Source organism: Diaporthe amygdali (genome assembly GCF_026229845.1).
Source record: "Diaporthe amygdali strain CAA958 chromosome Unknown NODE_2_length_3802984_cov_64_841326, whole genome shotgun sequence".
NCBI classification, from domain to species: domain Eukaryota; kingdom Fungi; phylum Ascomycota; class Sordariomycetes; order Diaporthales; family Diaporthaceae; genus Diaporthe; species Diaporthe amygdali.
Genome location: NW_026517022.1, coordinates 2,670,953 through 2,697,218, shown reverse-complemented (window position 1 = coordinate 2,697,218; position 26,266 = coordinate 2,670,953). Strand labels below are relative to the sequence as shown.

General features: G+C 56.2%; 7 protein-coding genes across 7 annotated transcripts; 5 read left to right on the top strand and 2 right to left on the bottom strand.

The window, feature by feature from the left end:
* Window positions 1–1,969: 1,969 nt before the first annotated feature.
* J7T55_012170 (uncharacterized protein) lies at window positions 1,970–2,481 on the top strand (the record flags this gene model as incomplete). The annotated part of the gene is made up of 2 exons (XM_053137029.1): window positions 1,970–2,092; window positions 2,191–2,481. 2 exons carry the CDS (start codon window positions 1,970–1,972, stop codon window positions 2,479–2,481), a joined length of 414 nt encoding a protein of 137 aa, XP_052999971.1.
* Window positions 2,482–3,829: 1,348 nt separating this feature from the next.
* On the bottom strand, window positions 3,830–5,922 carry J7T55_012169 (gat domain-containing protein; the record flags this gene model as incomplete). Its single annotated transcript, XM_053137028.1, has 4 exons — window positions 3,830–4,912; window positions 4,965–5,372; window positions 5,669–5,704; window positions 5,776–5,922. 4 exons carry the CDS (start codon window positions 5,920–5,922, stop codon window positions 3,830–3,832), a joined length of 1,674 nt encoding a protein of 557 aa, XP_052999970.1.
* Window positions 5,923–7,842: 1,920 nt separating this feature from the next.
* On the bottom strand, window positions 7,843–9,606 carry J7T55_012168 (ubiquitin carboxyl-terminal hydrolase 6; the record flags this gene model as incomplete). The annotated part of the gene is made up of 2 exons (XM_053137027.1): window positions 7,843–9,497; window positions 9,594–9,606. The coding sequence occupies 2 exons, from the start codon at window positions 9,604–9,606 to the stop codon at window positions 7,843–7,845; spliced, it is 1,668 nt and encodes a 555-aa protein (XP_052999969.1).
* Window positions 9,607–10,079: 473 nt separating this feature from the next.
* Window positions 10,080–10,750, top strand: J7T55_012167 (rp2 3 complex 20 kda subunit; the record flags this gene model as incomplete). Its single annotated transcript, XM_053137026.1, has 3 exons — window positions 10,080–10,082; window positions 10,138–10,464; window positions 10,571–10,750. 3 exons carry the CDS (start codon window positions 10,080–10,082, stop codon window positions 10,748–10,750), a joined length of 510 nt encoding a protein of 169 aa, XP_052999968.1.
* A 1,923-nt stretch (window positions 10,751–12,673) lies between these two features.
* Window positions 12,674–15,878, top strand: J7T55_012166 (uncharacterized protein; the record flags this gene model as incomplete). The annotated part of the gene is made up of 5 exons (XM_053137025.1): window positions 12,674–14,575; window positions 14,656–15,036; window positions 15,092–15,127; window positions 15,198–15,584; window positions 15,648–15,878. 5 exons carry the CDS (start codon window positions 12,674–12,676, stop codon window positions 15,876–15,878), a joined length of 2,937 nt encoding a protein of 978 aa, XP_052999967.1.
* A 1,119-nt stretch (window positions 15,879–16,997) lies between these two features.
* On the top strand, window positions 16,998–18,934 carry J7T55_012165 (uncharacterized protein; the record flags this gene model as incomplete). Its single annotated transcript, XM_053137024.1, has 5 exons — window positions 16,998–17,209; window positions 17,295–18,033; window positions 18,103–18,308; window positions 18,368–18,401; window positions 18,725–18,934. 5 exons carry the CDS (start codon window positions 16,998–17,000, stop codon window positions 18,932–18,934), a joined length of 1,401 nt encoding a protein of 466 aa, XP_052999966.1.
* A 1,401-nt stretch (window positions 18,935–20,335) lies between these two features.
* On the top strand, window positions 20,336–23,572 carry J7T55_012164 (uncharacterized protein; the record flags this gene model as incomplete). Its single annotated transcript, XM_053137023.1, has 2 exons — window positions 20,336–20,355; window positions 20,452–23,572. 2 exons carry the CDS (start codon window positions 20,336–20,338, stop codon window positions 23,570–23,572), a joined length of 3,141 nt encoding a protein of 1,046 aa, XP_052999965.1.
* Window positions 23,573–26,266: the final 2,694 nt, after the last annotated feature.

Genomic DNA, 26,266 nt, shown 5'->3' with positions numbered 1-26,266 from the left:
GTATTAATTGACTGCATCTGGGGTGACATCTGGGGCGTCGATCACAGGTTTTCCCGATGCGACCGCACACGGGACGAAGATAGCGTCAGCCAGCGATTGATTGACTGCGGGAAAAGTCTGCTGAAGATTTGCATGCGCAACGTTGGACATGTGAGAAGAAAGGAGAAACAGGACTAAACGTAGGCCCAGGGCACTCTGCATACCTCTCCTCCCAAAGCCTGAGAAGGTGTGCAGGCCCAGGACACCATTTACTGCTACGTGAGCGCCATTTCCCGCCCCAAACAAAGCCATGATGATCCGTAGTTTCGCAGGTGTTGCCGCAAGCTCTTCCAAGAACAGCCATCCAGCCAGCCAGCCTGCCCCGGCAGAGGTCACCCGAGCTCCTGCAGGGCTGCAGGGCTGGACGAGCCGGGCACAGACATGAGACGATTCACAGCGTTCGTGTCGGATGCGTTGTCGATCAGCCCTCCCTCCCTCCCTCTCTTTGCTGTTTGCTGGCCAGTCGCGTCTACTACTACATCTCTCAAGATGTAGGCACTAGGCGCCTCTCGGAGTGGTGTGCTCGGGCGTGGGCTGCCGCGTGGGCCGTATGGTCATTGTCAGTACTTACAAAGATGGATCTACACTAGTCTACCTGGTGTTTACCCCGGCAGCGGCTCGGCGGGCCCCACAGAAAGAGCGTGTGGAACAAAAAAAAGACAGCGCCTGGTGTGGAGTCGCAGGGCAGATCTGGGTGGAGCCCTGGATCGAGGTTGCGAGGTTGCACTCCCTCACCGCGAAATAGCTTTTTGGCCCAACAGTCTAGCCTGCTTTTGATTACAGAAAGTACACACTTGGGAGTACTGCTACATGATACCCTCGGGGGCCAAGAAAGTCTTTTTCTGGTCTCAGTCCTCGCATCCCTGTCGCGGGGAGCGGAACCTTCTTGACTTGCATGCAAGTCAGATGGTCACGCACGCTTATAGAGCATATCGTACGTGATGTACTCTATGTATGGACAAGTCTACATACACACGTACAGCTGCCACAGGGAGGAGTCAACAAAAACAGAGTTTTCCAATTCCGAGATCACTCCGTCTCAGGGACCCCCCCAAGACTGAAAATCATGTCCACACACACGTGTGGAACATGGTCATCACAACCCCAAAAGACGCATCCGCCCCGGGAAGCGACTCAAGTTCCCCCCGTAGCCTCCGCCCACCCCGCCGGAACCATGATTAAAGTTTGGTCACTCCTCACACTTGCCTGGCCAGCGGAGAGCCATATTTCCCAGCACCTCATATCTCTCGCGAATCTTTGTGGGTTCTGGGTTTGGAGCATGAGGCACTCAGTAGCTGCTGCCGAAGGAATGAAGGAAGCGCCCAAGTGGGTGACCGAGGGACCAGCAGGATGGAAGGGTGATAGAGGAAGAATGCGGTGTATCTTCTCACCTTCCCTGCGCCCTGGAATTCGCTCGTGTGCAAGCCATGCTCTCTCGTGGCCGGATTTTGTGCGGTGTGAACACAAATCGATGACTTCAGTGTGCAGCCACACACTCGCCCGTATCCAACCCCCTCAAGACACAGGGGGCTCAGCGGGCGGCGCCACGCTGCGGACGCCTTCTGTGATTCCAAAACCCCGGATCATGGACTAGATTCACGAACTTGCATTCCGAGATCTTTGATAGCGGGTGGCTCGGGCTCGGGTTCGAGGGGCCAGGGGCTGGCTCAACAAAAGGACCAAACCCGGGGGCGCGTGCCCCACGACCACTGTTATAATTCCGATCGTCCTCGTGGGAGATGGGACGAACGCATGTTCAAGGTGCAAACAAAGGGCGCGGCACGGCCGGCAGACCCACCCGGAAAGAAGTGGACTGGAACTTGACGCCGCCGCCGGCGACAGGCTTACTTGATTCGGATGTAGCTTGCGACAAGATGTGGTGGAGAAGAGGAGGAGGGAGGAGGCTCTCTCTCTCACCGCGGGAGCAGAAATGGCCCCCGATATGTCAGTACGTTTCTTGCCGCATCCGTACGTCCCTCGCTTGAGAAAGGTCTTGCTTGCGGGGATGTGTACTCCTCCTTCGTCGGTGGCGCGCCACGTCGTGCATATCGCGGTGAGTAGGTAGAGAGGGAGGAGAGGTGGAGGCTGGCGCCTATCGACCCTCCCATCCACTCCCTTCGCCAACAAGCACGACACGATCCGCGGAGATAGCCTCGTGCCCGCATCATCGGGAGACAAAAAGAGCCCCGTTCTCCATTGGGCGTGAACACGTCTCCCCGGACAAGAGAGACAGCACCGCCTCAGGGCCGAAGGAGTGCATGCCGGTCCCCACTATGTGGATATCTTGAGACGCTGGAGACGCTTCACCCCCAGCCACTCGAGCGAGTGAGCGAGATGGAAGGCGTGTCCTCGATAGACGATGCCATGCACCTGTCCCAAGCCATCGGCGGCGCTGAGGCACATCGTATCACATCACCCGTCCTCAAGGCGGGAGGGATGTGAGAATGGGAAGGCAAGAAGAAATCTCTGAAGAAATCTCTTGCCTCGTTATTTTCTTTCTCCCTCCACTCCACTGCTCTGCACATATGCATGGCGGCCTCTTCGGCAGCACGCACAATGCAGTCCTCGCAACCAGTCGCATCTCACACCTATATGGGCGGTCGTTGGGTGGGAGTGATGTGCGGGAGATATCGAGGAAACCTTCCATAAATACACTACACGTCTTTTGCTTTTTCTTTTCCCTTTTCCTTTTTTTCTTTTGTGTGTCGCACAAGGCCCGACACGAGGTAGGCAGGCCCACGAGACACGTGCATCGGAGGATAGGCAGGCAGATCACCCAACCCGCCCGTCGAACGGATAGTTCCACGGCCTGTCCGAGAAGGAAGGGAGCGTACAAAGATGTAGAAAAAGGAAAAAAATAGAGGGAGAAGAAAAAGTTCCAGGCCGGGCGAAAGATATGCATATATATTTTTGCTTCTGCCTTCGTCCGCTTCTGCCTCCTCCCGCGCACCCCCGGGGCCTTGGCTGCGTCGGAGTTATTCACACACACACGCACACATACGCACGCACGCAGATCATTGTCTCTTGCCTGAGCGGGAGATCTCCCATCCGGACCTGGCTTGCGACCAGGTCGGGGTGAAGTCGGCACTGTTCGAGACTCAAGCCACAGTGGCCACATGGACAGCGGGCAGTCGTTTGTGGCGGGCTTGGGAAAAAGCAAAAAGATGGGATAGCAGCTATTTCTGATACATGTTGGTATGTACACGTCAACGCGCAGGAACAGCACCGCAGCGACAGTAGCAGCAGCAGCAGCATAGTTACCCTATCCGCGCTCGACACGACTCGGGGTTTCATATGCCGGTCTTGCTGGTGGATGTGATGGATGGATTGTGATGGCTCGGGCTTCATTTGGAAGAAGGACCGGGTCTTCGGCGAAGAGGAGAAGAAGAAACACTCGCGTCATGTTCAACTTACTGAAACTCTATGGCCTCACTTCCCGGGGCTATGTGATAGAGTATTATCTATGCAATTCTAACAGTCAAGACAGAGACCACGGGCAGGGCACGGTTTCAGGGACCAACGAGGGACAAGGCTGCAAGGAGGTAGCGAGCACACATGCTCTTCACATCTCTGAATGGTATTTCTCTGATGCCTGATGATAACAACTACTGTTTGTTCGTCCACCCCCATGTGCACACCCCTCATGATATCTTCAGCTCACCTCAAAATCATAAACAAAACCCTGCTGCTTTCTCTACCTGGTGTAGGAAGGTAGGTATGTAGGTGGACAGGTAGGTAAGTACTTCCAAACCACGTCCCCAATCCAACATGTTTATGTAGCCAGACGCACTCAATACCGGTACACAGGCCTCTTCCCCTCGGACGACGAGCCGCCGCGTGTACCCGAGGACGGCGCATTATAGATGTCATCGCTCAGGTCCGACACATTGCGCGGCCTCGTAGCGGACGACGAGGACCCGCCTGCCGCCGCGCCGCCGCCGGACGAGTACGAGGACCCTCCGTAGCCCCCGCTCACGACCTCCTTGTCTTCGTCCTGATAGGACGACCCATACCCGGCGCCGTGCATGGTGAGCTTGTTCGCGGCGCTGTCCTGGCGGCCCAGGTAGCTCCGCGTCGGCTCGCCGAAGCCCGGGTGGAACGGCTCGTCGGCCAGCCGCGGCTCCTCCAGGAACGGCGCTCCTGACCCTGACGTGGACGAGAGCCCTGCCGTCGTCTTGCCTCTTCCTGCTGGCTCCGGGTCGCGGAATGGATCTTGGCCTTCATCCGCTGGTGTCGCATTTGCAGACCGGGACGGGCCGGCTACTGAATGGCCAGGTGGCGGCCCTGGTGGTGGCGGCACGTAGTCTGCTGGGTCAGGCTCTTGCCTTCCCTTTCCTTTGCCATTGTTGAGTGGTTTTCTTGGTAATGGTGGCGCCGAGTCGCCCGAGTATGCTCCGTTGCTGGGGAACGCCCCTCCAGCAGAGTATGACCCGGATGGCTGGGGTATAGGAGGGCGGCTCGAGCCATTTACTTCCGGCGCGGGGCTCACATTCTCAGAACGATCGCCGACGCCGAGTTCCTTCCTGGCGCTCAGCCTCGCACGCTTCTCGTTGTTCAGCGCCTGTTGTAGCTCCTCGTTCACATCAATCAGGCTCTCCATGGTCTCGTTGTCCGGGCCGGGGTTATCCGCGGTCATGTAGCCCTGTATGCTCCTGGACGCGCTGAGACACCTATCGGCGAACTCCTTGATCAAGTCGTTGTCGAGAACCTCGGTTGACGGCGTGTTGGCTACCAGCTGCGACAGCAGGTTTGCCGACGTCCGCGCCTCCTCCAGACGATTTGCCAGCTCGACCGGGCTGGGCAGACGCTTGTTGTTGTGGCTCCTGGCGAAATAGTTCTGCGAGTGCGGATCTGTAGGGGGTGCGGCGAATTGCTGTGGATGCGGTGGTTGCGGCGGATGTCCCTGGAAAACATTAGCGACTCACTTCCTTTGTAGATGCAGGGATGCTAGGCCGTACTCCGTAAGCTTTGTAGGCCTTTTCCTTCTCCTTCTTCCACAACTCGATAATGGGTCCGAGGCCCTCATCCCAGCCCTTCTGATGCTCGAATGAATCCAGCGTCTCCATGAGCATTTGGCGTACAGAAAGATCGCGCCCGTTCCGCAGCAGGTCCTTAACCACGTCGAGAAACTTGCCATCCAAATTTCGTGTGAAGGTCGGTCCCGGGTTGTCGGAGAGGATCCTCGTAAGCATGAGCGCATTGTACTGGTAGGAGGGTTTCGACCAGTATTCCTTCTTAAGGTACTTGCGTATTGTCCGCGCACACTCGGCTGCTGCTGTTGGCGAGGATTCGGCGGATTCGACGATGGATGGCAGGAAGGTGACCTCGTCGCCCTAGATTCGATCCGATCAGCACCTCTCCGTCAGACGTGGTTTTGAGCAGGAATGCAGTAGCTCCAGAGACGATAACAACAACACGCAGCCGGGCGTCAGGGCCGCTGCGGAGGTGTTGCGCCTGTCTCTCCAGACCATCACGGTGCATGGCTACGCCGGCGTGCGCGCCGCCTATTAAAGATTGCGCGCCCAACATAGGAGTAGCAGGTATCCATAAATCGTTACATGCAGCACTCCCGGGGCTCGATGTGCCTGGTCCAAGTGCTACGAGTCCGCCTCTATCACATGCAACGTACCGCATTATCCGGGCCGCCCGACTCGCAGAAAGCTTTCTGTGACCACATCGTCAGCACATAATTCCTGCAACCTGACAGCTCTCGGCCGCCCGGATTGGTTGTCATACCACACTCCTGGCTCCAACGGCCTCGGGCGAGTCGCCCTGTAGGTCCACGGCGGAATCGCTGGTGGCGCTCGCGGTGTCGCCGGAGGAGTCGGTCCTCTTCTTGATGCTGCCGAGCATCTTACTGCTCAGGCCCTTCATGGACTTCATGGTGGGCGGGCGGGCGAAGGCCGTGTGCGATGGGATCACAGCAGCGAAAAGGGGGGGGGGGGAGTATGACGTCGTGGGTAGGAGGTCGGTGTGTGAGGTAGACGTCGCGATAAGGTGGTGGGCGAGTCGGGGTGTTGCCAAGATTCCGAGTGAAGCAGGCTGCCCCTCAAGATGGATGGACGGCGGCTCAGGGTGATGTGGGATAAGTAGGTGTTGGGAATGTCGTTCAAAGAGGGAGGGGGGTATCTCAACAAAGAAGAAAACAGAAAGGATCAAGACGGCGAAGCGAAGCGGCGCAGTTGCAGTTGCAGTTGCAGTCGTAATGATTAAAGGGGGGGTGGTGCACGATAATACACAGGTAGATAGGTGGACTGGGGGGTTAGACGATGGCAACATGCGAAGGCAGCCTGGGATCCGCGAAGTCGCGTCAGTGTCTTAGCCTGGGGTGCATGGGGTCTGATTTGGGTACCTAGACCAAGGGTCCTCCAGCTCTTTGGAGGGGAATCCACCTGCCCACGCTGTCCAGGCGCGGCTGTGCTGTGTTGTGCTGTGTGCTGTGTGTGCTGTGCTGTGTGCTGGCAGTTGCCCCAACCCAAGGGTCTATCTGTCTGTGTGTCTGTCTGTCTGTCTGTCTCTGTTTCCTCTCTCCCGAGGTCTCTTACTCTCTCTGTCTCTCACTCGCCAGTGGCAAGTGTCTCCACTCGGCTCCCAGCTACCAAAAACAGGCTAGACTATTGTCAATCGGCCCACCAAGATCTGGATGGTGGCCGACTCCTGTTTGCGAGCAAGACGGCAGTAGTTTCAACGACGGCCGACCGTTTGAGGCCAGTGTTTTGACAGCTGCAGGAACGGATTAGGGCGGCCAGTGTTTGTGTTCAGATCGGTCAAAAAAGACTTTGCCAGGGGACACCAAGCACTCGGAAACAAGATGTGCGGGGATCAGTTGCACTTACTGTAGTCTAATGTGTGCTGAGGACCAGACCAGACCAGACCAGATGGGATGGGTTTGGATTGATTGGGGCCCTGTTCCTATTATAGCCTTCTCAGGGTTTTCCCGAGCACCGCGCTGCCCTCGCCATTGTCGCGGTTGCTGCTGCTTCTACTATTGGTGGTGATGATCCTCAACGGCGACCACGCACTGCACAGCCTCAACCTCCACGCAACCCGTCCACACCTCCAAGCCTCCTGGCACCTAGCCCAGCGGGCCCTCCAGCTCAGCCGGCACATCATCATACGTCTTGGTGGTTGCTTGGCTGGCAGGTCACCCGTCATCAGTCACCGTCATCCCGCGCAGTGCCGAAGGACAGGGCTCGCTTGTCGCGGTCTGAAGGCTGCCGCGTGCCGCGCTGTCAGAGCTGGTGCTGGCAAAGATTGACGAGACCGCCGTCACACAGGTTTCGACCAGTCCTGGGCCTGCAAGCACTAAAAGCAAAAGGAAATGCTATACTGCGAGGAACGACTTTTTGTATTACTCTTCCAAATGCATCCACTCTAATTCTATCGCTGGCAATGTGCCTCAATGTCCATACTCCATTACAAATCGTGTTGGCAAGTGCAGCCTCAGCCAGACTCAACCTTTGACTAGATCAGTGGCGCTTCTTTTCCTGACTTAGACGGCGAGGGTACGCCTCGCGCCAAAAGTACTAGACTCTGGTGCTCTGTCACGTCTGCCCGATGATCAGATTGCAGCGTGCTCCCACATGCTGCGAGTCCCATCGCATCAACATCAACCACGAGGAGATTGAGTGCGATGATTTTGTGATATCACCAGTGAGCGGTGTGTACATCCTCTGCCGTGATCGCCGTGAACCGTCTGTAGAGAAGTGGACTGGGCAAGCCAGAAGGACATAGATGGGTCTCGTTACCGGCGTCCCGGCCACACTCAGGTCCAGCAAACTGCCAGTCTCGTCCACGAATCCTCTACGAGCTTTCCTCAACAGTAGGCAATGGAACGGCCTTGTACAGCAGAATCAGAGCAGAGTGACTCTCTCCGCCTCCAGACAGCGTCTCGATTTTGTCTCCAGCCACCTCCGAAACCCTGTCGTCGTTGAACCAGTACCAGTTGCCATCCTCTTCGCCGACCTTGCCCGTCTTGGGGTCCTTCGGGCCTGGCTTCTTCACGTATGCCGTGTAGTGACCGCTGTCGGCGCTCGAGCCCTGGTGAGTGATCAGGGCCCGGAGTTCGTACAGACCAGACTGGTTTGCGCCCTCGTCCTTGGCTAGGTCCTGGTTAACCAATGCCAGAAGCTCCTTCTTCGCTGCACGCAGCGCTGAGGCTTTCTCCTCCTCCCACTCCGCGTCTGTCTTGTATGTCTCCATCGACGTGTCTCCATCGGAGTCGGTGGCGGGCTTCTTGGCTTCCTTCTCCTTCTTCTGGACCTCAACTGGCTCCTCGGGTGCATCCGCAGATGTAGGCTGAGTCCTTCTCCTCTTCCGTGCGCGCGTAATGTCCTCCTCGTCCTTTTGGACCTCCCGAAGTTTGTCTCTAACCGGGATCAACTTCTCCTTAAGAGAGTCGGTGCAGAACTCCAAAATGTCGAGCTCCTTGGGAAAGGTGACCTTGCGGAGAATCTTGGCCTTCTTCTGTGTGTCTCTCCTCCAGAAGAAACGGACGAATTGGACGGTCAGGTACACGGGCAATCTCGAGATCTTGGACGACCTGGTATAGGAAACATCCCTGCCAAGGATCTCTGATTTCTTCTCGATCTTCTCCTTCAAGCCGTTCAGGATTCCATCGCGCAAGAAGTTTGTCTCAGCATCAATGTGACAGTTGAGTTTGAGGAAGGTATCGGTCGCCTCAACTGCCTGCTCGCCTCGCTCCCGAGCCTCAGCTTCATCACACTCGAGCTTTGACTCGAACTGCAAAGACATGTAGCGGTCAACCCACGAAACAGGGGCAGAGTCATTCGGGCCCTTGATCTGCAGGCTGTTCCTGACTTGGGAAAGGATGTTGGTCCAGGCTTCCTCGGCATCTTGCTGCGCATAGCCCTGACCAGTTCGAGATCTCTCGGCGAATTGGGGAAAAGCCTGACGCAGCGCTTGAATGAAAGCAAAGGGCGCAAAGGCCTCCTGCGTCTCGCCCATTGATTTGACAAGATTCTTTAGTTGCGTCGTGATGTCAAACTGGGGCAGAACGCCCAGGGCGCTGGAACCAGGTTGACTCTTGTACTCGTATTTGACCAGAGACTCCTGGAGCTCGGGTATGGCCCGGAGTGTCTGCAGGGTAGAGTTGAGGTAGCAGGTATTGCCCAGGTTTGTGAGACCACTTGGAATTGCGCCCTCCTGTTGAGCTTTCTCGGCGTCGGTCATGTCCTCCATGAACTTGATTTTCTCTTTGGGTCGCACGAGTTCTGCGCCGCCGGCGCTAGGTGTGCCCATCATCATGATCTGTTGGCCGGGCTTCAGGCCCAGTTTGCCCATGTCTGCATCATCTTTCAGCTGACCGCCCTTGATCAGGATCTTCTGTCGTTCGGGCTCGACAGCCGTCAAGCTATAGACTATTTCCTTGAATTCCGCGCCGGTGGCAGTTGGGTCCACCTCGACATCGTACTTGGTGCCTTGATGCTTGATAATCACTGTGAGAACCAATGTCAGCCATCGCGGTTACTGGAGGGAATGCGACCGAAGTTGTAGGTTGAGTGACTCGCTAAAAGGTGGGGGGTTCAACGCACCATTTACCGCCATTTTGTCGGTTGCGCGTCTTGGTTGTGGTAGACTGTGATGTGCATTCACAAAGTCACTGAGTACTGGAAGTTCAGAGAAAAGTGGCAATCGTATAGACCGTATGGGGCGGACTAAGTGGTGTCTTTTGGACGTGGGCAACAGGGAGGCAAAACGATGTGAAGGCGGGCAGGCAGCTGGGAGCTTGTGTCATCAGTGGACATGGCGGGGCAGACTAGACTAGATAGTGTAAGGGAAGGTGTGACAGGGGTTCAAGCATTGGAGCTTCATACTGTAGATGGGGGATTGGGGATTGGGTACGTACCTTCTTCCCTTTCCCCCTGATTCCGCTGGCTGGTCCCGCCGCTCCTGACGCCCCACACCGCGCTGGTTGACGTCGCTCCATTTGGGGACAGCTCCTCTTGAACAGCATCTTGACCTTCACCACGCCAGTTCGGCATCTTGAACACACCTGGCAGAGTCTCTGCGCCTTCAAGATGGTATGAATCACTCCCAATTTCTCAGATCCACTTGCAAAGCTGATGGTCCTCGCAGTCTCAATCCCTCAGGCCGTACCTCCAGGCCGTCCGCAGCAGCCTGACAGCCGCCCTCTGCCTGTCCAACTTCGCATCCCAGACCGCCGAGCGGCACAATGTTCCCGAAGTCGAAGCCCGGACGTCTCCAGAGGTCCTTCTGGCACCATTGACGATCGCCCGAAACGAGAACGAGCGAGTGCTCATCGAGCCCAGCATCAACAGCGTGCGCATCAGCATCAAGATCAAGCAGGCCGACGAGATCGAGCATATCCTGGTCCACAAGTTCACCCGCTTCTTGGAACAGCGCGCCGAGTCTTTCTTCATCCTGAGGCGGAAACCCATCAAGGTGCGTGGTTACAACGCCTTCCGTGCGGATCTGGCCGCTGCTGGCCGCCGCTCTCTTGCGGCTGCGGGACATCCCTGACCAAGGTGGAGACTGACTGTCTGAGTAGGGATATGACATCTCGTTCTTGATTACGAACTTCCACACGGAAGAAATGTTGAAGCACAAGCTGGTGGATTTCATAATCCAATTCATGGAGGAGGTTGACAAGGAGATTTCGGAGATGAAGCTATTCGTGAGCAACACATCGGCCCCGCCGTCTCCCCACCGTCTAACGCTACGCAGTTGAACGCAAGAGCCCGATTTGTTGCTGAGTCGTTCTTGACACCTTTCGACTAAGGCTCGGCGAACCTCTGAGTTCCGTCGGAGGCCGTACGAATGCTATGATGGATGGCGTGTGGCGGGTAGCGCTCAGAAATGGGGTGACTCATTAAACATGGCTCTTGCCTTCCGCCCCGACTCAGTAGCTCTAAGTTTTGATATGCGGCTCAGAAGTAGGGGCCCTACTGAGAGAAGTCTTCAGGGCACTGATGAATAGACATATATTGGCAGCACATGAGCTACAGGGCAGCATACAATGTGGTCCTGCAGAAGCTGGCAATTGGGATAAGATGCGATGGATCAAATTCAAGAAGCGATCAGGACCAATAAAACATATATCAACCACTTGCAGTCAATTCTGTGACGGCATGACCTTTCTATACCTGAACTCAACTGCTTGTGTGTGACATGTTGTTTCTACAGCCATGTTAATGGTAGGAAACCACCACTGTCATTAATGCGAGGTATGTCTTTTGTACAGAGAAGAACTGGTTTCGGTTCCTGTGCAGCTCATCAGTTCACCCTACTGTACCGAGAATATCTCGAATATGCCATGCCATACTACGAAAAAGTCGCGTGTGCTGTGCTAAACCGCGAAGAAGTCGACTGGGCTGTGTTTTGCCTAATCAGCTTTGCTCTTCGCGTTGTTCTGTAGAAGTCTTCATGTCAGCCACGAGCCCCAAGTCCTTTCTCGTGAGCATCAAGAACATCCAAGAGAGCTGCAGTCTGTAGTAATCCTCCAATGCCCCTTGTTCATCAGGCTATTCATCTTGACGAGTTCCATGGAAGCAACTTCATAAGTCAACCATCAATCTGATTGACCTCGAGCTGTAGTGATCAGACCGATGCGAAGCCATATCACAGACGTGCTCAGACATACCAGCCGCCGGCCTATCTTCAGCAATCCATTTTGATCTGTTGATTGTCGTACTTCCTATCCAACCTTTGTCAAGTCGTCATCCCCACCTATCAACATTCTCCTTCCGCCGTGTTTACTCCAAACAAGGACAATAGCTTTGGACACCCTTTCCTTTCTCCGAGTTCATACCTGACATTGAGTGTTTGTCTATCTCTGCCTCTTGAAGCACTTGTCCTTCATTACCCTGCTCCCATGAGCTTCAGTTTCTCTCCAAGCCTGTACCCAGCCTCGCCTCACACGCAGCACCCCTTTCTGAGTTCCCGGGATCTTCACTCGAGAGACCTAGGTAGTGCACATCATCTGCTTTGGGTGAGCTGCTGTCTCCACCTCTTTGTACCCTGATCCGGATCCTGCTGATCTGTGATTTCATAGCCACTTGCCTCGGATCTGGGCATTCGACGAGGGCAGCTGTGCTCATGATACAGTCGACAGCATCAAAACCGCCGGAGGAGCCGACCACCACCCGTCCTTGAGTAAGTGAGCAGAGTTTCCTCTTCTCCCCTTCCGTTTGGCGGCTTGCCTTTTCTCAACATGTGCCCTTCATCACGGCTTCCTCCCCCGGACGACCCAGCATCAACGACATTTTCATGCCCACCCGCCGCGTTTCCTCCCATCTACTCCTTGTCATGGCTGGTATCTCTCCTATATTTGATCTCAAAAGACAGTGGCAGTGCCTCTGGATCATTGGAATCTTGCTGTTCACACATCTGGCGAGGTTCATCTGCTCGACAGTGAAGGTGAGGCTAGAAACGCCCCAAGAGAGCGTCGAAAGGCAGCCATAGAGGATACACATTGACGTCTTCGCTTCCACCTCCACCTCCGTATCTACACCATCTTCCTCTTACTATCGCAAGGCGATATAGGTGCCTAATACTTACCTCTTGCTTGAGCTTACCTATTGAATGGCCATGCTAACAACCGTCATGTACGAAGCTCATCTCGTTTGGCAGGATTAGCCAATATTCCACTGCAATGGCTCCATCTCCGCTCAACACTCCGACCCGAGGAGGCATGTTCAAGACGGTCGGGGCCATGGACCACACCTTCACCCCCCGTCGCCGCATGTATGTCCAGCAGCTCCCACCTGTTCAGGAGTCTTCGATGGAGTCCATTGAAGGACGTGCCCCACTTGCTACCACTGACCCCAGCGACCCCTTCGCTGCGCTCCGGCCCATGTACAAGAACACCAACAACTCGCCGTCTGCCTCATCGGGCGACTTCTCTACTGTCAAGAACGCTTCTCAGTCTAGAGAGCCCACTGGCCTTCAATCCAATATCCCCATAAGCAAGGACGACCAGCGCCAGAAGATGCTTGCAGACTCCACTCAGAGCAATGCTCACAAGCTGGACCCGACTACCGCAGAGTTTCGACCAGCTGCTGCTTTCCAGTCCCCCAACGTGTACGCCCTGCAGGTTTTCCAAAACCAGAACAACGCGACTTTCGCATCGAAGACCTTCCAGCCTCGGGGCATTGGTTCACCAAATAGCTTTCATTCTGTCATCGCTTCTGGACCGAATACTTTTGCTCCCCACACTGGTGTTGTTTCTAACCAAACTTCCAACGGCACACCCAACGAATACACCACTTTTCCAGCCCAGATCGGCGGTTCGCAGGCGCAGCTTCTGATTCCCTTCCCCAAGAATAACGGCGTGACCGTTGTCAACGGAACGACTTCACAAACCGCCCCCAGCGGTACCAGCGGTACCATTGGAGTGACTTACGGTGGCCCAAACGGTAACATGTCCCAGCAGCAGCAGCAGCAGCAGCAACAGACAAACATCGCTGCAATGACTTTTGCTGTCCCCAACGGTAGTGGTGTTCAGCCAAATGTCAACATGAACCATTCTTTGACTCTAGGAGACGGGAACGCGCCTCAGCGTCACGCCAACACCAGCGAGACGACTTTCGCCCCGCCCCATGACAGTGTTGTCCCGAAGTTCAACAACATGAACGGATTGAACAGCACCAACTTTACTACTCGTTACGGCAACGGCGACCAGCAGCACGACAACGGCGCCCAGAACATGCCTATGGCTAACCCCTTAGCCCTGAACGATGCACACAACAATGCGAATGTCATGGCTCCTGTCTCCACCGACAGCATTGGTAGATCTCTCGAGCAAGCGTCCATGTCCGCTTTGCAGGCGCATCTCGATCTCGGAAGGAAGTACCCGCAGGCACAGCTTGGTCCAACGCCCGCCCTCCCGCAAGGACCAACTCGTCCGTCACAGTATTCGAACGAATTCACTTCATTCCAACTCCAGGACAACGCCTTCATGCGGCAGCACGAGACCAGCACTCCTATGGGCGCCGAAGCCGGGACCCATTATGGCCAACCTGCTCCCGTACCTTCGGCCAGCATGTACAGCAGCCCTGGTGGGACTTTCACGCCGTCTCAGTACATGGCCTCTCCCTCTTACCGAGGACGCACCGATCCGCGCAGTTCTCACACCCACACCACTGCCATGACCGAGCCGCCTCCTCGGTTCGCTTTGCAGACTCCTGTACCGGTCCAACAGCAGGTTTACAGCAATGTGATTTCATCGCCCTCTGCTGGAGCTCACCTCTCGCCCGATCGCACCGCAGCCTCGCCTGAGCGCTCATCCTCCAACTTTGCAGTGGATCCTTTCAACGGCCCGCCTCTGCCCGGCGTCATCCAGCCAATCGAGCCCCAGACTGCCATGGTCCTCTACGAGAGCGCTGTGCCGGTGCAGATTCGCAACATGCGATCCGAGCAGCTGAACGAGCTGACTGCGGGACCGACTGGCCGTCCCCGCCGAGAGGTAGCTCTGGACGCGGCGAACTTTCCCTTCATCGAGAGCGCTCGCAACGCGCAGCCTACCATCCAGTGTGGTGTTGTGAAGCTCAAGAATGTGAGTTTGCTACTATCGCTGCCTTTGTTCTGCCAACTTCGAAAGTCTCAAAGATGTGCTGACAAAGACCGACTCATAAGATTCCCTTTGGCACCAAGCGCGCAGAAGTTCTTGCTTTCCTTGGACGCAACTCCAAGGTTCTGAATGACAGCCAGGAACCCGTTCACATCATTATGGAACGCGTTACTAGCAGGACAAATGATGCGTACGTCGAGTTTATGAGCATGCAGGCCGCAGTCAACGCGGTCGAGAAGCACCAGAAGACCGTGGCGACTGGCCGTCTCAGCCGCCTCGGCGACCGCCCAATCGAGGTGGAGCTTTCCAGCCAGTCGGCCCTCATGAAGGACCTTTTCCCTCTTGCCAAGGGCGTCCGTTGGGAGGGATCTGTGCCGGTCATCCTTGAGGACCACCCCTCGGAGCCCTGGAACTGCTTCAAGGGATTTGTCTCTGACGAGGAGATGGTGAGAATACTTTCGATCAGACCGTGATTTGGAAATTGCTGACATATTTCATCAGGCGATGCTTGTGAAGCACGTCGAGGTTCCCCAGCGCGTAAGTGACACCTCATCGTCTGCTTTTCTCTTCAACAACTTAAGAACTGACTGAATGTCTTTTCCGGCAGTCACCCTTTTCTCGCGATTGCCCCCAGCGCCCCTTCGAGTGCATGATCAGCACCCTCCGAAAGCTGCCCTGGTACAAGACTGAGGGCATCACCATCAAGCAGCGACACTCAGTGTACAGCGCATGCATCCAGCTCATCCGCCTTCTCCAGCATGCTCTCAAGGAGAGGAAGAACGAGGACCACCTGACGCCGCAGCTTCTCAAGCGCCTCTGGACCTCCGCGATGCTCTGCCACGGCTTTACTGTCACCATGAAGGACAACATTGCTTACCAGGTCGACCTTGCCGAGGACCGCCTTCGCGAGTTCAACATGCCTCGCTTCGCCAACATGTGGGTGCACGTCTACACCCTGTGCCCCAAGCCCGGTACTCCACTGGACGTTCTCGAGGTACGTACTCTTGCTTTTCACCCGGCCAGGCGACTAGAACCTTGCTAACAGTGGCCTGCACAGTACTACATCGCGATTATTCGCGAGGAGACTCACCGCACTGTCAGCCTCCAGCAGCCCAACATCCAGGCTCAGATCCACAATGAGGGAACCCAGACCAACCTGTACTGGGGCTTCTTCTTCAAGGAGCTCAACCTCCCTCACGGACCGGAGTTCGACAACATGACCTTGTCGCGGATGGCGGAGCTGGAGTTCTGCGCCCTAACCAACATCATCTCGCGCGCCTTTGGCTGAGGTGCCAGCCGAGTGGTGACTGAGTCCCAAAGAGCTTACCCATGCACTTGTCGGTTTTCCATGGATTGAATATCCCTGCCATCGCCCGGGGACTTGTTGATTTCATTCAGGATCGCAGTGGTGATCTTTGATAAAGCCATCCGTCTCATCGCTCTAGCTTGCTTCACTGGTGGCCATGACGGCAGCCAAATTCATGATGCAAGATTTTCCCGGCAAGCCTTCCTCATCTCGTCTGAGGACGAGACCCTGGAGGACTTCTGTCCGATTGAATTGATGAGAGACGCATGGAAGGAGATTCCGGAGTTGTTGGAGGTATCTGCCCCCTTTTTAATGCTTTTTTCTTTCTTTTCGTTTTTCGCCCCCTCGCCGTAGGTTGGCGTTTCTAGACGGTTTGTTCACCCACGATTTGTGGTGGCCTGGTGTGGATACAGTACACATGGACGATTGGACAATGTCGCGAGCGAGCACGCTCCGTCTCAACCGGCCCCTCTCCAGGATTAGATTGATACTTTGGCGTAAGCCGCGACGATGACCGAGGACATGATGGACTCAGATTTGCTAGATCAATACGAAATGGGAGGAGTTTATTGATGACTGCACTGCGTCTAGCGGTGATCTTGGTGGATCATTGTGCTGTGAAAGACGACTTCCGCTTCTCTAACATGGAATCAGGGCAAATGGTAGGTACAGCTACTAGCTTGAGGATAATTTGTCGACAAGAGAAGAGCCTTCAGACTATTCGACAACTGACAGTGAGAGCGTAGAGCAGATCGAAAATATTGAAATTAGACGCCATCAAGGCCTTGCATTGATGGATGAGGTGGGATCATTTCCAGTCCGAGGGTTAGCCATTCACACTCGCTGTAACCAGGCTTAGATAATCAACAGGACCCCTGCCCAAAATTTTGGGCATCACAGTGGACGGCCAATCTTATCGGCGATTTTTCGTCATGGATGAGTTCAGTTCCCTTTCCATCAGTCGATTCTTCTTTTGTCCCCCTCAACCTCGACCCACTACAAGAAAAGCTCCAACCCGGTACGATATGTTCTTCAGGGTGCAATAATACAGACCTCGTTATTGTGGGTGGGATTCCACAGGCTCAACAGCCCTGAGTGGCAATGGCGCAAAACGCTACGCCGGCGGCGACTTACACGATGGCTACCGACAAGCAGGGTAGTCGACGCGAGCAGCGGACACCAGAACGTCTCTCGCCGCTCATACAATCAAGAGAAACCGGTGATGTGATACCAGAGACGCGTACAATCACCTCAAACCAACCTGTCAAGGCCTTGCCGTTTGCAAGATCATGGCACCACATGGCAGCCGGAGCGTAAGAGAACCCAAGCCGGCCTTGAGCCCGCGAACTCCGAGGATGACAGAGCCAGGCCGTGCTGATCATGGTTTACCATCTGCAGAATTGGTGGAATGACCGCAGCCGCCCTTACCGCGCCTCTCGACGTCCTCAAGACCCGCCTCCAATCAGATTTCTACCAAGCCCAACTTCGCGCCGCAAGGCAAGCCCACGCGAACATGAACCCGATGCGCGCGGGAATGTACCATCTCACCGAGACAATCCAGATCCTCGCGTCGGTACCTAAACAAGAAGGCTGGCGCGCGCTCTTCAAGGGCCTGGGGCCGAACCTCGTTGGCGTGATCCCGGCCAGGTCGATCAACTTCTACGTATACGGGAACGGCAAGCGGCTTATATCCGAGTACATGAATCACGGGCAGGAGGCGTCGTGGGTGCACCTGAGCGCGGCCGTCGTGGCGGGCGTGGCGACCGGGACGGCGACGAACCCGATCTGGCTGATCAAGACGCGGCTACAGTTGGACAAGAATGTCGCGGAACAGGCAGGTGGTGTGGCTAAGAGGCAGTACAGAAACAGCCTCGACTGCATACGGCAGGTATTCCGGACAGAGGGCTTTCGCGGCTTCTTCAAGGGCTTGAGCGCGAGCTACCTGGGCGTCACCGAATCAACGGTGCAGTGGGTTCTGTACGAGCGGCTGAAGAAGTCGCTTAGGCACCGCGAGGAAAGGCTAGTGGCGAGCGGGCGCGAGTGGAATTGGTGGGATCACTTTGTGGACTACACAGGCAAGGCGGGTGCGGCGGGCGGCGCAAAACTGTTCGCCGCCGTGCTCGCTTATCCGCACGAGGTTTGTCATGCCACTGCTCAGCACCCGAGAGAGAGGATGAAGAAGTGATCGTGCTGACATGACGAGCAGGTCGCCAGAACGCGGTTACGACAAGCGCCGATGGCGAACGGGCGGCCGAAATACACGGGCCTGATCCAGTGCTTCAAGCTCGTGTGGGTGGAAGAGGGCCTTGTGGGCCTGTACGGCGGGCTGACGCCGCATCTCATGCGGACGGTGCCAAGCGCTGCAATCATGTTTGGCATGTACGAGGTCATCCTCCGCTTCCTGGAAACTCCGTCATGACCACCGCAAAATACAACCCACAAGACGTGGCAGCACTCCACGTATATCACAGCCAAGACGAGGGGATCGTGACAGGAGGGCACGATGTAAGATCTACGAAGGCATGATGGATGTACGATGAGATGCACACACACCCTTTCCACGGACAGGCCGATACGCTACTCAGTTTCTTCACCTCTTTTGGGTTCTTCAAGGCCGGACTTGCCCTGTCTATCTACCCAATCTCTTCGTGTCAGTTCTTATTGCATATATCCGGAGCCTGGCTGTACTGAATCCTAGACGGGGCCCATAGACTAGGAAGATTCTGGCTCATTGAACGTGTTTGGCGTTGGAGGGTGTACAAAATATAGGATATATAAATTCACAAATTCACAAATACCCAACATCGAGTCGACCCTCCTGGGATCAGAAGCATTGGTTGGTGTACATGAAAATTGTCGATATGGTTGAGCCTCTCGTCCTATATGTAAACATCAACCCCAATGAGCGACCACAGGCCGGCGGCCCGCCGGGTGTCAGAAATGAGATCTGCTACGAGCAGCCGAGCGAGCCGTACCGGTTCCTCAACAGTGGGCAGATTGACATGGAGACCCTGGCGGCTGCATGTCATGTATCATAACACGCCGGCAATGCAGAGATCGACCGTCAGAATCTGGGCCTTGCATTTCTGGTGTGACCTCGTATCCTGATGCGCTGTCCATATGCTGCACAAACTCGCACACGCGGCATTCTGGCGCAGCGTAGACGCGGAGGAATCACGTCTGAAAGCCTGAGCTGATGCTGTGACACCGCACGTAGCGAGCGTAAGGAGTGGCATCGTCATTCGACATACTCGCTTTGCCAGCTTCAACTGTGCACAGTATGATCACCGTTCGTGACTAGCGGGACTGTCTGAGCGTTCAAGGCAGGTTCGCTAGACCTATGCACGCTATTCTTGTGCGGTCCCGGACCCAGACGCCTGGGCTCACCTCAGGTGCTTCTTTGTAACCCGGGAGGTCAAGTCCTTCAGGGGTACAGCACAGTTCAAGACAACTCAAGGGATAGGACGTCATCCCATCTCTCTGCAGGTGGATGGGGCCGGGCCTTGCAGGTGGCGTGCCTTGACATCTCTGGGCAAGCCAGCCCTAGCTGGTGTCTGCTATAAGACGATTGACTGCCTTGGATGGGCGATGTGATATTGGAATCGTCACTGATCGCCACCAGCATGCTGTCGTGTTCAACGCGCCGGTTGGGTGGCCCGATGTGGGGTCGTCGTACTGTCTGTGTGCCTATGTAATAAAGGTAAGGTAAGGTAAAGGGGGGGCCTCCCGGCAGTCAGAAGAACGAGTTTATGCAACTCTGATGTTGTGGCTTGGCCGGCACCAAAGGACCGAGGAGGACGAGAGGTGGGACGGGACATTGCCGCTGCTGCTCATCAGCCAGATTGCCCAATTCCATGCAGATCCGTCCGGTCTTTGGAAGATTTGCCCTTTTCAGGTCTTGCTGCTTGCTCTTCGCTCTATTCGCTTGCGATACAACACACACACACACACACACACACACACAAGTAATTCTTCCTCTGTTCTGCTTCCTGTGTTCTTTTTTTTTTGTGCCCTCGTCAACCCAAGGAGACACTCGGCTCTAGCCCCCAAGCTTTCGTTTCGTAAAGCTTCTGTCCCGCGAGGAAACAAATCCGCTTGGCTTTATTTATATCCCCCCTGCTCGCATATTACCCGCTCGACTTGGCTCCACGACTCGTCACTCCTCGTCACTTGTGGTCTGCTTCTTTGCGATCACTCACCTCCCACCACTGCGCCGCCGCCTTGCTCGTCTCACTGCCTCTTGCGGCCAGTGCCACCGACCTGAACATCTCCCACGACTTCTCCACCACGCGTGGCAGCGATATCGAAGGCACAGGGGCCCACGAAATGCCACTTTGGTGACACCACGTCCGCGACTCGGCCCACACTCTGCGGACAGACCGGCATTCTGGCAGAAGCGACGTTCACCTCACGCGAAGAAGTCCAAGCTCACGCCCAAGATGGATGCCCGTTCCCCAGCGTAAGTTGACCAGATTCATTTGCGACTGGCCGGTGTTTCGCTCCCTCCATGCATCTCTCCAAGCGCCGAAGTCTAATGTCTCGCGTCATCGTGCAGAACCCCAAACACGCCCTATGGCCAAGCCAGCCAGTACAAGGTCAACGTCAACCGGCAGAAGACGAGGAAATGGGTTGAGGCAAAGGCACAGAATTACGACGGCGACGACTGGGGCGCAGAAGACGACCTTGACGAATATGATGCCCAGGATACTGGTAGTGCAGGTGGGCGCCAAGATTATTTCAACCAACCCCCGCAGCCTCAGAGGCCGGGCAGGTTGACGGCCGGATTGCGCGCAATCTCCAACAGCGGGCCACCCACGCCGGGCTCCGGATCCGCGGGCTCGTCGCCCAGCCTGAGACCGAGCGAGCGTATAGCCTTGGAGAAGCAGGCCGCCGGAAACAGGAGCGCCAGCGGGCCGCCAGCTCTCCATATCCAGACGCCGATCACGACACAGACACAACCGCCACCACAGGTCGCGGGGCCACCCGGAGGACCGGCGGATGTTGCGGCCTCCCCGTTCCCGCCTCGGAAGAGCAGTATGACGAGACAGGATAGACCCAATCTGACGAATCCCGACGCACGACCGCCTCGGACGAGCTCGAGACCCGAGTCCCCAGCGAACGCAACGAGATCGCCGGCCTCGGCGACGGGCCCTCCGAAATTCATCCGGCCGTCCGACATCTACAAGCGCATGGAGGAGGAGAAGGAAAAAGAACGTAGGTCACTGGAATCGGTGGGAAGGCCAAGTCTGGATAGCCTCGGTGGTCGCAGTGGTGACGAAAGCGACACGACAAATGCCCGGCGGCGCCCGAGTTTCGGCAGGAACGATGAAGGAGATGCCAACCGCAGCCTGCGGCCCTTGGACACCGTCGCAGAGAGGAAGAGCGAGTATGGATTTGATGGGCTGATGATCAACCCAGCAGAACCAGCTCCACCGAAGCCAGAGATGCCAACCCAGTTCGAACCCAGGAATGCGAGTGTCCCCGAGCCAAAGTCCCAACCTGAGCCTTCGATCTCTTCCCAGCCCCAGCCGCCGATGCTGCACCATCCCCAGGCCACACTTGACCCAGGAACCACAGCCGAGCCGGTGAAGCGCTATTCTACGAGCCCCAAGCTGCCGCTCCTTTCACGAATGAGTGGGTTTGGGGGTGACTTCTTTTCTGGAGGCCTGGGCTTTGCGACCGACTCACCCAAGTCGTCAGAGCCGCCCACCGATAGCACGCCGACACGTACAGACGCCTCAGGTGGAGACGATATCACACACGCAGCGCGAACAGTAGACGACGGCCATTCGAGCGCCCCGCAGTCCTCCGAACCTCGCCAGGCGAAGCCTTTCCGCCCTTCCTTTCCTGGAGCCTGGGTCAGTGAGACGGCCACCACACCTGGAGAGATGGCAACCCCTGGTAGCAACATAGCTGCCGCTTCAGGCGATGTCCCTTCCATTAGTGAGAGCCCAGAAGATGCCCATCTAAAACCAGCACCTCTGCGAACACCATCTCCAGGCAGTGCAAGTGCATTTAGCGCCCACAACGAGCAACAGCCTACCAGGTCCGGAAGTACGTCGCCCGCTAATCACCAATATCTCGAAGCTACAGCAGAGCGGCCCACCCCTCAAGGCGGCCCCACGCGCGATTTCACTTTGGACCAAGACAGCCAGGACAAGGCACGGGCTCGCCGAGATATGACCCCGATTGCACCCCTACAGCCTCGAAAAGGCTCATTCGTGGAGGAGTCCTCGGAGCAACCCCGCGATCACATCACCAGAGTCGACACGGTGAGCACGGCAGACAACGCGTCGCCACTTAAGGAGAGCGATGTCCTTCGTGACGAGATCATGCGGAGCCTTAGTCCGGTTCGTCCGTCGGATGGGCATATGGAAGCACCTCGAGATGAAAGCGCGCTCCGCGAGAGTGCCTACCTGAATGATGTCTACGGTGACTATTGGTCAGGTGAGGACAAACCACCTGAGGTTCCTCTGAAACAACAGGATTCCCGTGAACCCGAGCCTACGCCAGCAGCAAAGGACGAGGAGGCGGATGCCACGCCTAAACCTCCCGCACACCCAGCATTCGAGCCCGTGAAGACGGACACTGCTCCACCAGCCATTCCAGCTGCTGAGCCAGAGCCTTCTATGCCAGCCCTGAGGCGAGAGCGCTTCTCTTGGGAGGCAGCCTCTAATTCCGGGGGCAACTCTGCGCAGCCATCGCCAACAAAGCAGGCAACCACGGAGTCTCCGGAGACCTTGACAAGTCCAGTGACTGCAGCACGACAAGAAGACCCCTCAAGCCCCCACGGCGATGGTCGCACCTCACCTCTTCTATCACTGCCTACCCTAAACTTCGCTGACAGCGACATGTCCCCCCAAGTGGTATCAGCAGTAAGCACGCATCCTCCAGGCCAGGGCCTCACCGCCAGCGACACACAATCGCCGCAGTCTAACACCAGCGGCCAGGACGTCCTCTCCCCGGAAGCCGACGAGGGCGCAAACAGAAATCTCTACCCCACCGAGGACAAGATGCTGGTCCAGTCGCCCATGTCGCCACTGTCCCCAATGGAGCCGATCCCCATCCCGATGCCCGACGACGAGGAGGCACAGCGTGCTACTTCGCCACCCCCGGCTGCAGAGCCCGAAGGCGTGCCCCTGCCACGGAGCCCGTCGCCCACACAGGCGGGCGGCGCGGGGGAGAAGCGGCAGAGCCAGATCGCGTACAACAACATGTCGCTGAAGCAGATCCTGCAGCTCCCCTCGCCGGCGGACCGGGTGCAGAAGATGCAGGAGACGCGCGACCACTTCGCGGCACTGGAGGCGGGCCTGGCGGCATGGCTGGCGGACATGGCGGCGCAGCCGGCGCACGAGAACGCGATGGCGTCGTACGGCTACGCGCTGTCGGGCGAGGACGCCGAGCTGTGGGGCACCAAGGGCGGGGCGGCGCGGATCCCGCTCAACGCGCCTGCCGAGGCGGGAGAGGATGGGGCCGGGGGAGGCGGGGCAGCTGGTGCGCCGCACGTCGGCCGCACGGCCAGCACCAGCATCAATATGGGCAACCTCGTCCACCACTCCGGCCAGGCTGGGGCCAAGGGCAAGGAGCTGCTGCAGAGCGCGGGCAAGATGGGTAAGGGCTTGCTCAGCAAGGGAAAGAATAAGCTGAGGGAGAGGGCTGAGTCGAAGAGGGCTTGAGAAGCGTGAAGATCTTTACGGACTTGACGGACTTGATGAGCTCCAGAGGGGTGGGGATGGCATGTCCTTTATGCTTATTGTTGGATGAATTCCGTGGCGAGGAGGCATAGCGCGTCACTTTGTGCTGCTTTTTTTTCTTCTTTCGTCTTCTACACGTTTTTATTACTATTATCTATGTACATGTCGGGATAACTGCTTCCCTGTGTCATTGCCTGCCTGGGGGAGATGGGGTGGTTGGTTGGTTGGTTTGTCTAATCTTTGGCATATACCGGCTGGTCAGGTACTGGCGGGGAAAGGGCGGCGTCTACGAATGGAACACATTGAGGCACAGAGGTAAATTGAGGAATGAAGATTTTTGGATCAGTCCGCATGAAGAGGTGGTGAAGGTGGTGAAGGTGGTGAATATCTTGATTGTGACGAGTAATGTCTACGCCGGAAGCTGTTTATGCTGAGCGGCTCGAGTACCGTTATGCATCCCGGCATTTAATTGAGTACTTACGTTGAGCAGGATTTTCAGTTTGTTTTCACTCTGCATCGAGAATTACCTCTTCCTTCTGCATGTTGCATTGCTAACTCTTTGGATTGCACTTATTTCATAGCTTTTTTGATGTACTTCACTTCATTTAAGGGGAGCAGACTGGACCGAGAACAACCATTCCCTATCTCGTAGCACATCATGTCCTAGCCCTGCCCGTCTTCAGGATGGCTTCATCGTGGGTAGATGCGTTGGAGGAAGACTAGGAGTCGGTTAAAGGCCAATGTCTCGGCCCGTGTGTCTCTGTCTCTGCCCATCTAGGCCTGTCTTTCCCCGCCTCGTCATGAACTGTCTCCACTGTTTTCTGTTCCCATTTTTGAGCACACCGGATTTCAAAAGTACCCGTATGTCGACATGATTCATGTGGGTTGTCAAAGGGTCCTCCCGCCACGTCCCGGTCCCTGCGTCTCCCTCGGCCACAGACCATCGGCCACACAGATAGGTCAGGGTCTGAGCGTGTGGGCAAGGATGGCGTTGGGGTACCGTCCCTGTTGTACAGCCCTACGGGTGGGAGGGCAGGAAGCAAAGAAATGTAGACCAGACAAGAAGAAATAAGATGGGAAAAAAAAAATCCACACTGAAGGTAATGGAAACTGGAACAACAGCAACGGTTGAACATCTGAGGCTCATCCGAGGCTGGTCGTTTCTCAATTCCCGCGGCGCCTATCTCACCAAGTAGGCTACCCGCGCCTCAGCCGCACCGGGAGACGAACCGCCCAATCCCACCACTCAAATCCTGCGGCACAGCAGAGGCAAAAAGAGGAGGAGGAGCAGTAGAGTCAAGATTAGGCCCCCGGTTTTCCTCGCGGCGCAGCAGCTGTGTACAACGGATCTTGCTCTCCCTCAGAGTAGCTCGTCCCACAGTCGAAATGGGGGCCCGTTTATTTGCCCTGAGGCTTGGCTGTCCCTGTTTTTTTTGAAAATCCGTGATACCTTGGGTGATACCTTGCACGGCCTGGTGCGATGCAGGGTTTAGGTTAGAGTTGATTGCTGCTGCCTGCAGCTTGAGACCGGATGAGAGGTGCCCTTGCAGGTGAGTTTCTTGTCGGCAGTGATGATGGCCTGGCTGGCTGGCTGGCTGGCTGCTCGATGAGTACCTAGGAGAGTCTGACGAGCGATTTACTTTGGCCGTGTGTTTGGGATAGAAGGGGCGGGAAACCCTTTCCATCTCGACAATGCATTGTTTTCGGATAGATATTAATCTAACCACTTAACTCTATCATCGTCTGATCACCCGTATCCTGTCTTGTACCAGACTGCTGGTATCTACCTAGTCACTTAGTCTACCTTGAGGGTCTGTTCCAATTCCAGACGACCACCTATTTGAACCATAATAGTCAGCCAGCAACCAGCCAAACTTTGATATCTTCACTCGATCTAATCCACATCGAGGCGTTCAGAAGAGAGAAGGTCCAGGCCAGGCCAGGCCATCTGTTGTCTGTCCCTCTACTGTGGCTGCAGCGCCAGTCTTACCGCAGCCGCCCGAAGATCAGATCCTCCTGGGCCTGCGGTGGGGTCTCGAACTGGTGGGAGAAGCGTGTGAAGTGAAGCTGATGTTGAGACCTCTACGACACTGCCATGTGGCTGTCAGCGTTCTTTGGCCCCATGCATTGAATCCTGCAGTCGATGCAGTCGAATCATTGCCATCCTCAATCAACGGTTGCAAAGCACAGCACACACGAGGCTGCCGGTTGCCCCAGCTGCAAAAGCTGCAAGGTTGTGCGGGTTCCTCTCACTTCATTTCAGCTGGCCCCATCTAGCGAATCCTTCCGATCTTCCCAGTTCGCGCCCAGCCTGCTCTGGTTGGTGAGAGCCCGTGATAGAACAGGCACACAGTCCAATCCAGTTCTCCAGTCTCCAGTCGTGCCAGTCTCCAGTCCCCTCACCCAGGCGTGCCAGGCATTCGAACCCCCGGGTGCCCACACACACCATTACACCCGTTACCACGCTGCCACCCCAGCCTGGACCACCACCGTTACACCGGCTGCAGGCTGTTGGCTTTATGTTGCAATCTCCTCCCAGTCTTCCTCTCTCACATCTCCCTTGCCTGCCTGTCCTTTCCCTTCTTGTCGTGTCCTGCGTGTCCTGTCCCTGGTTCTGTCAGCACCGGGTCCCGTGATTCCACCCAATGGTGGCCGTTGATTCCAGTCTCCCTCCCC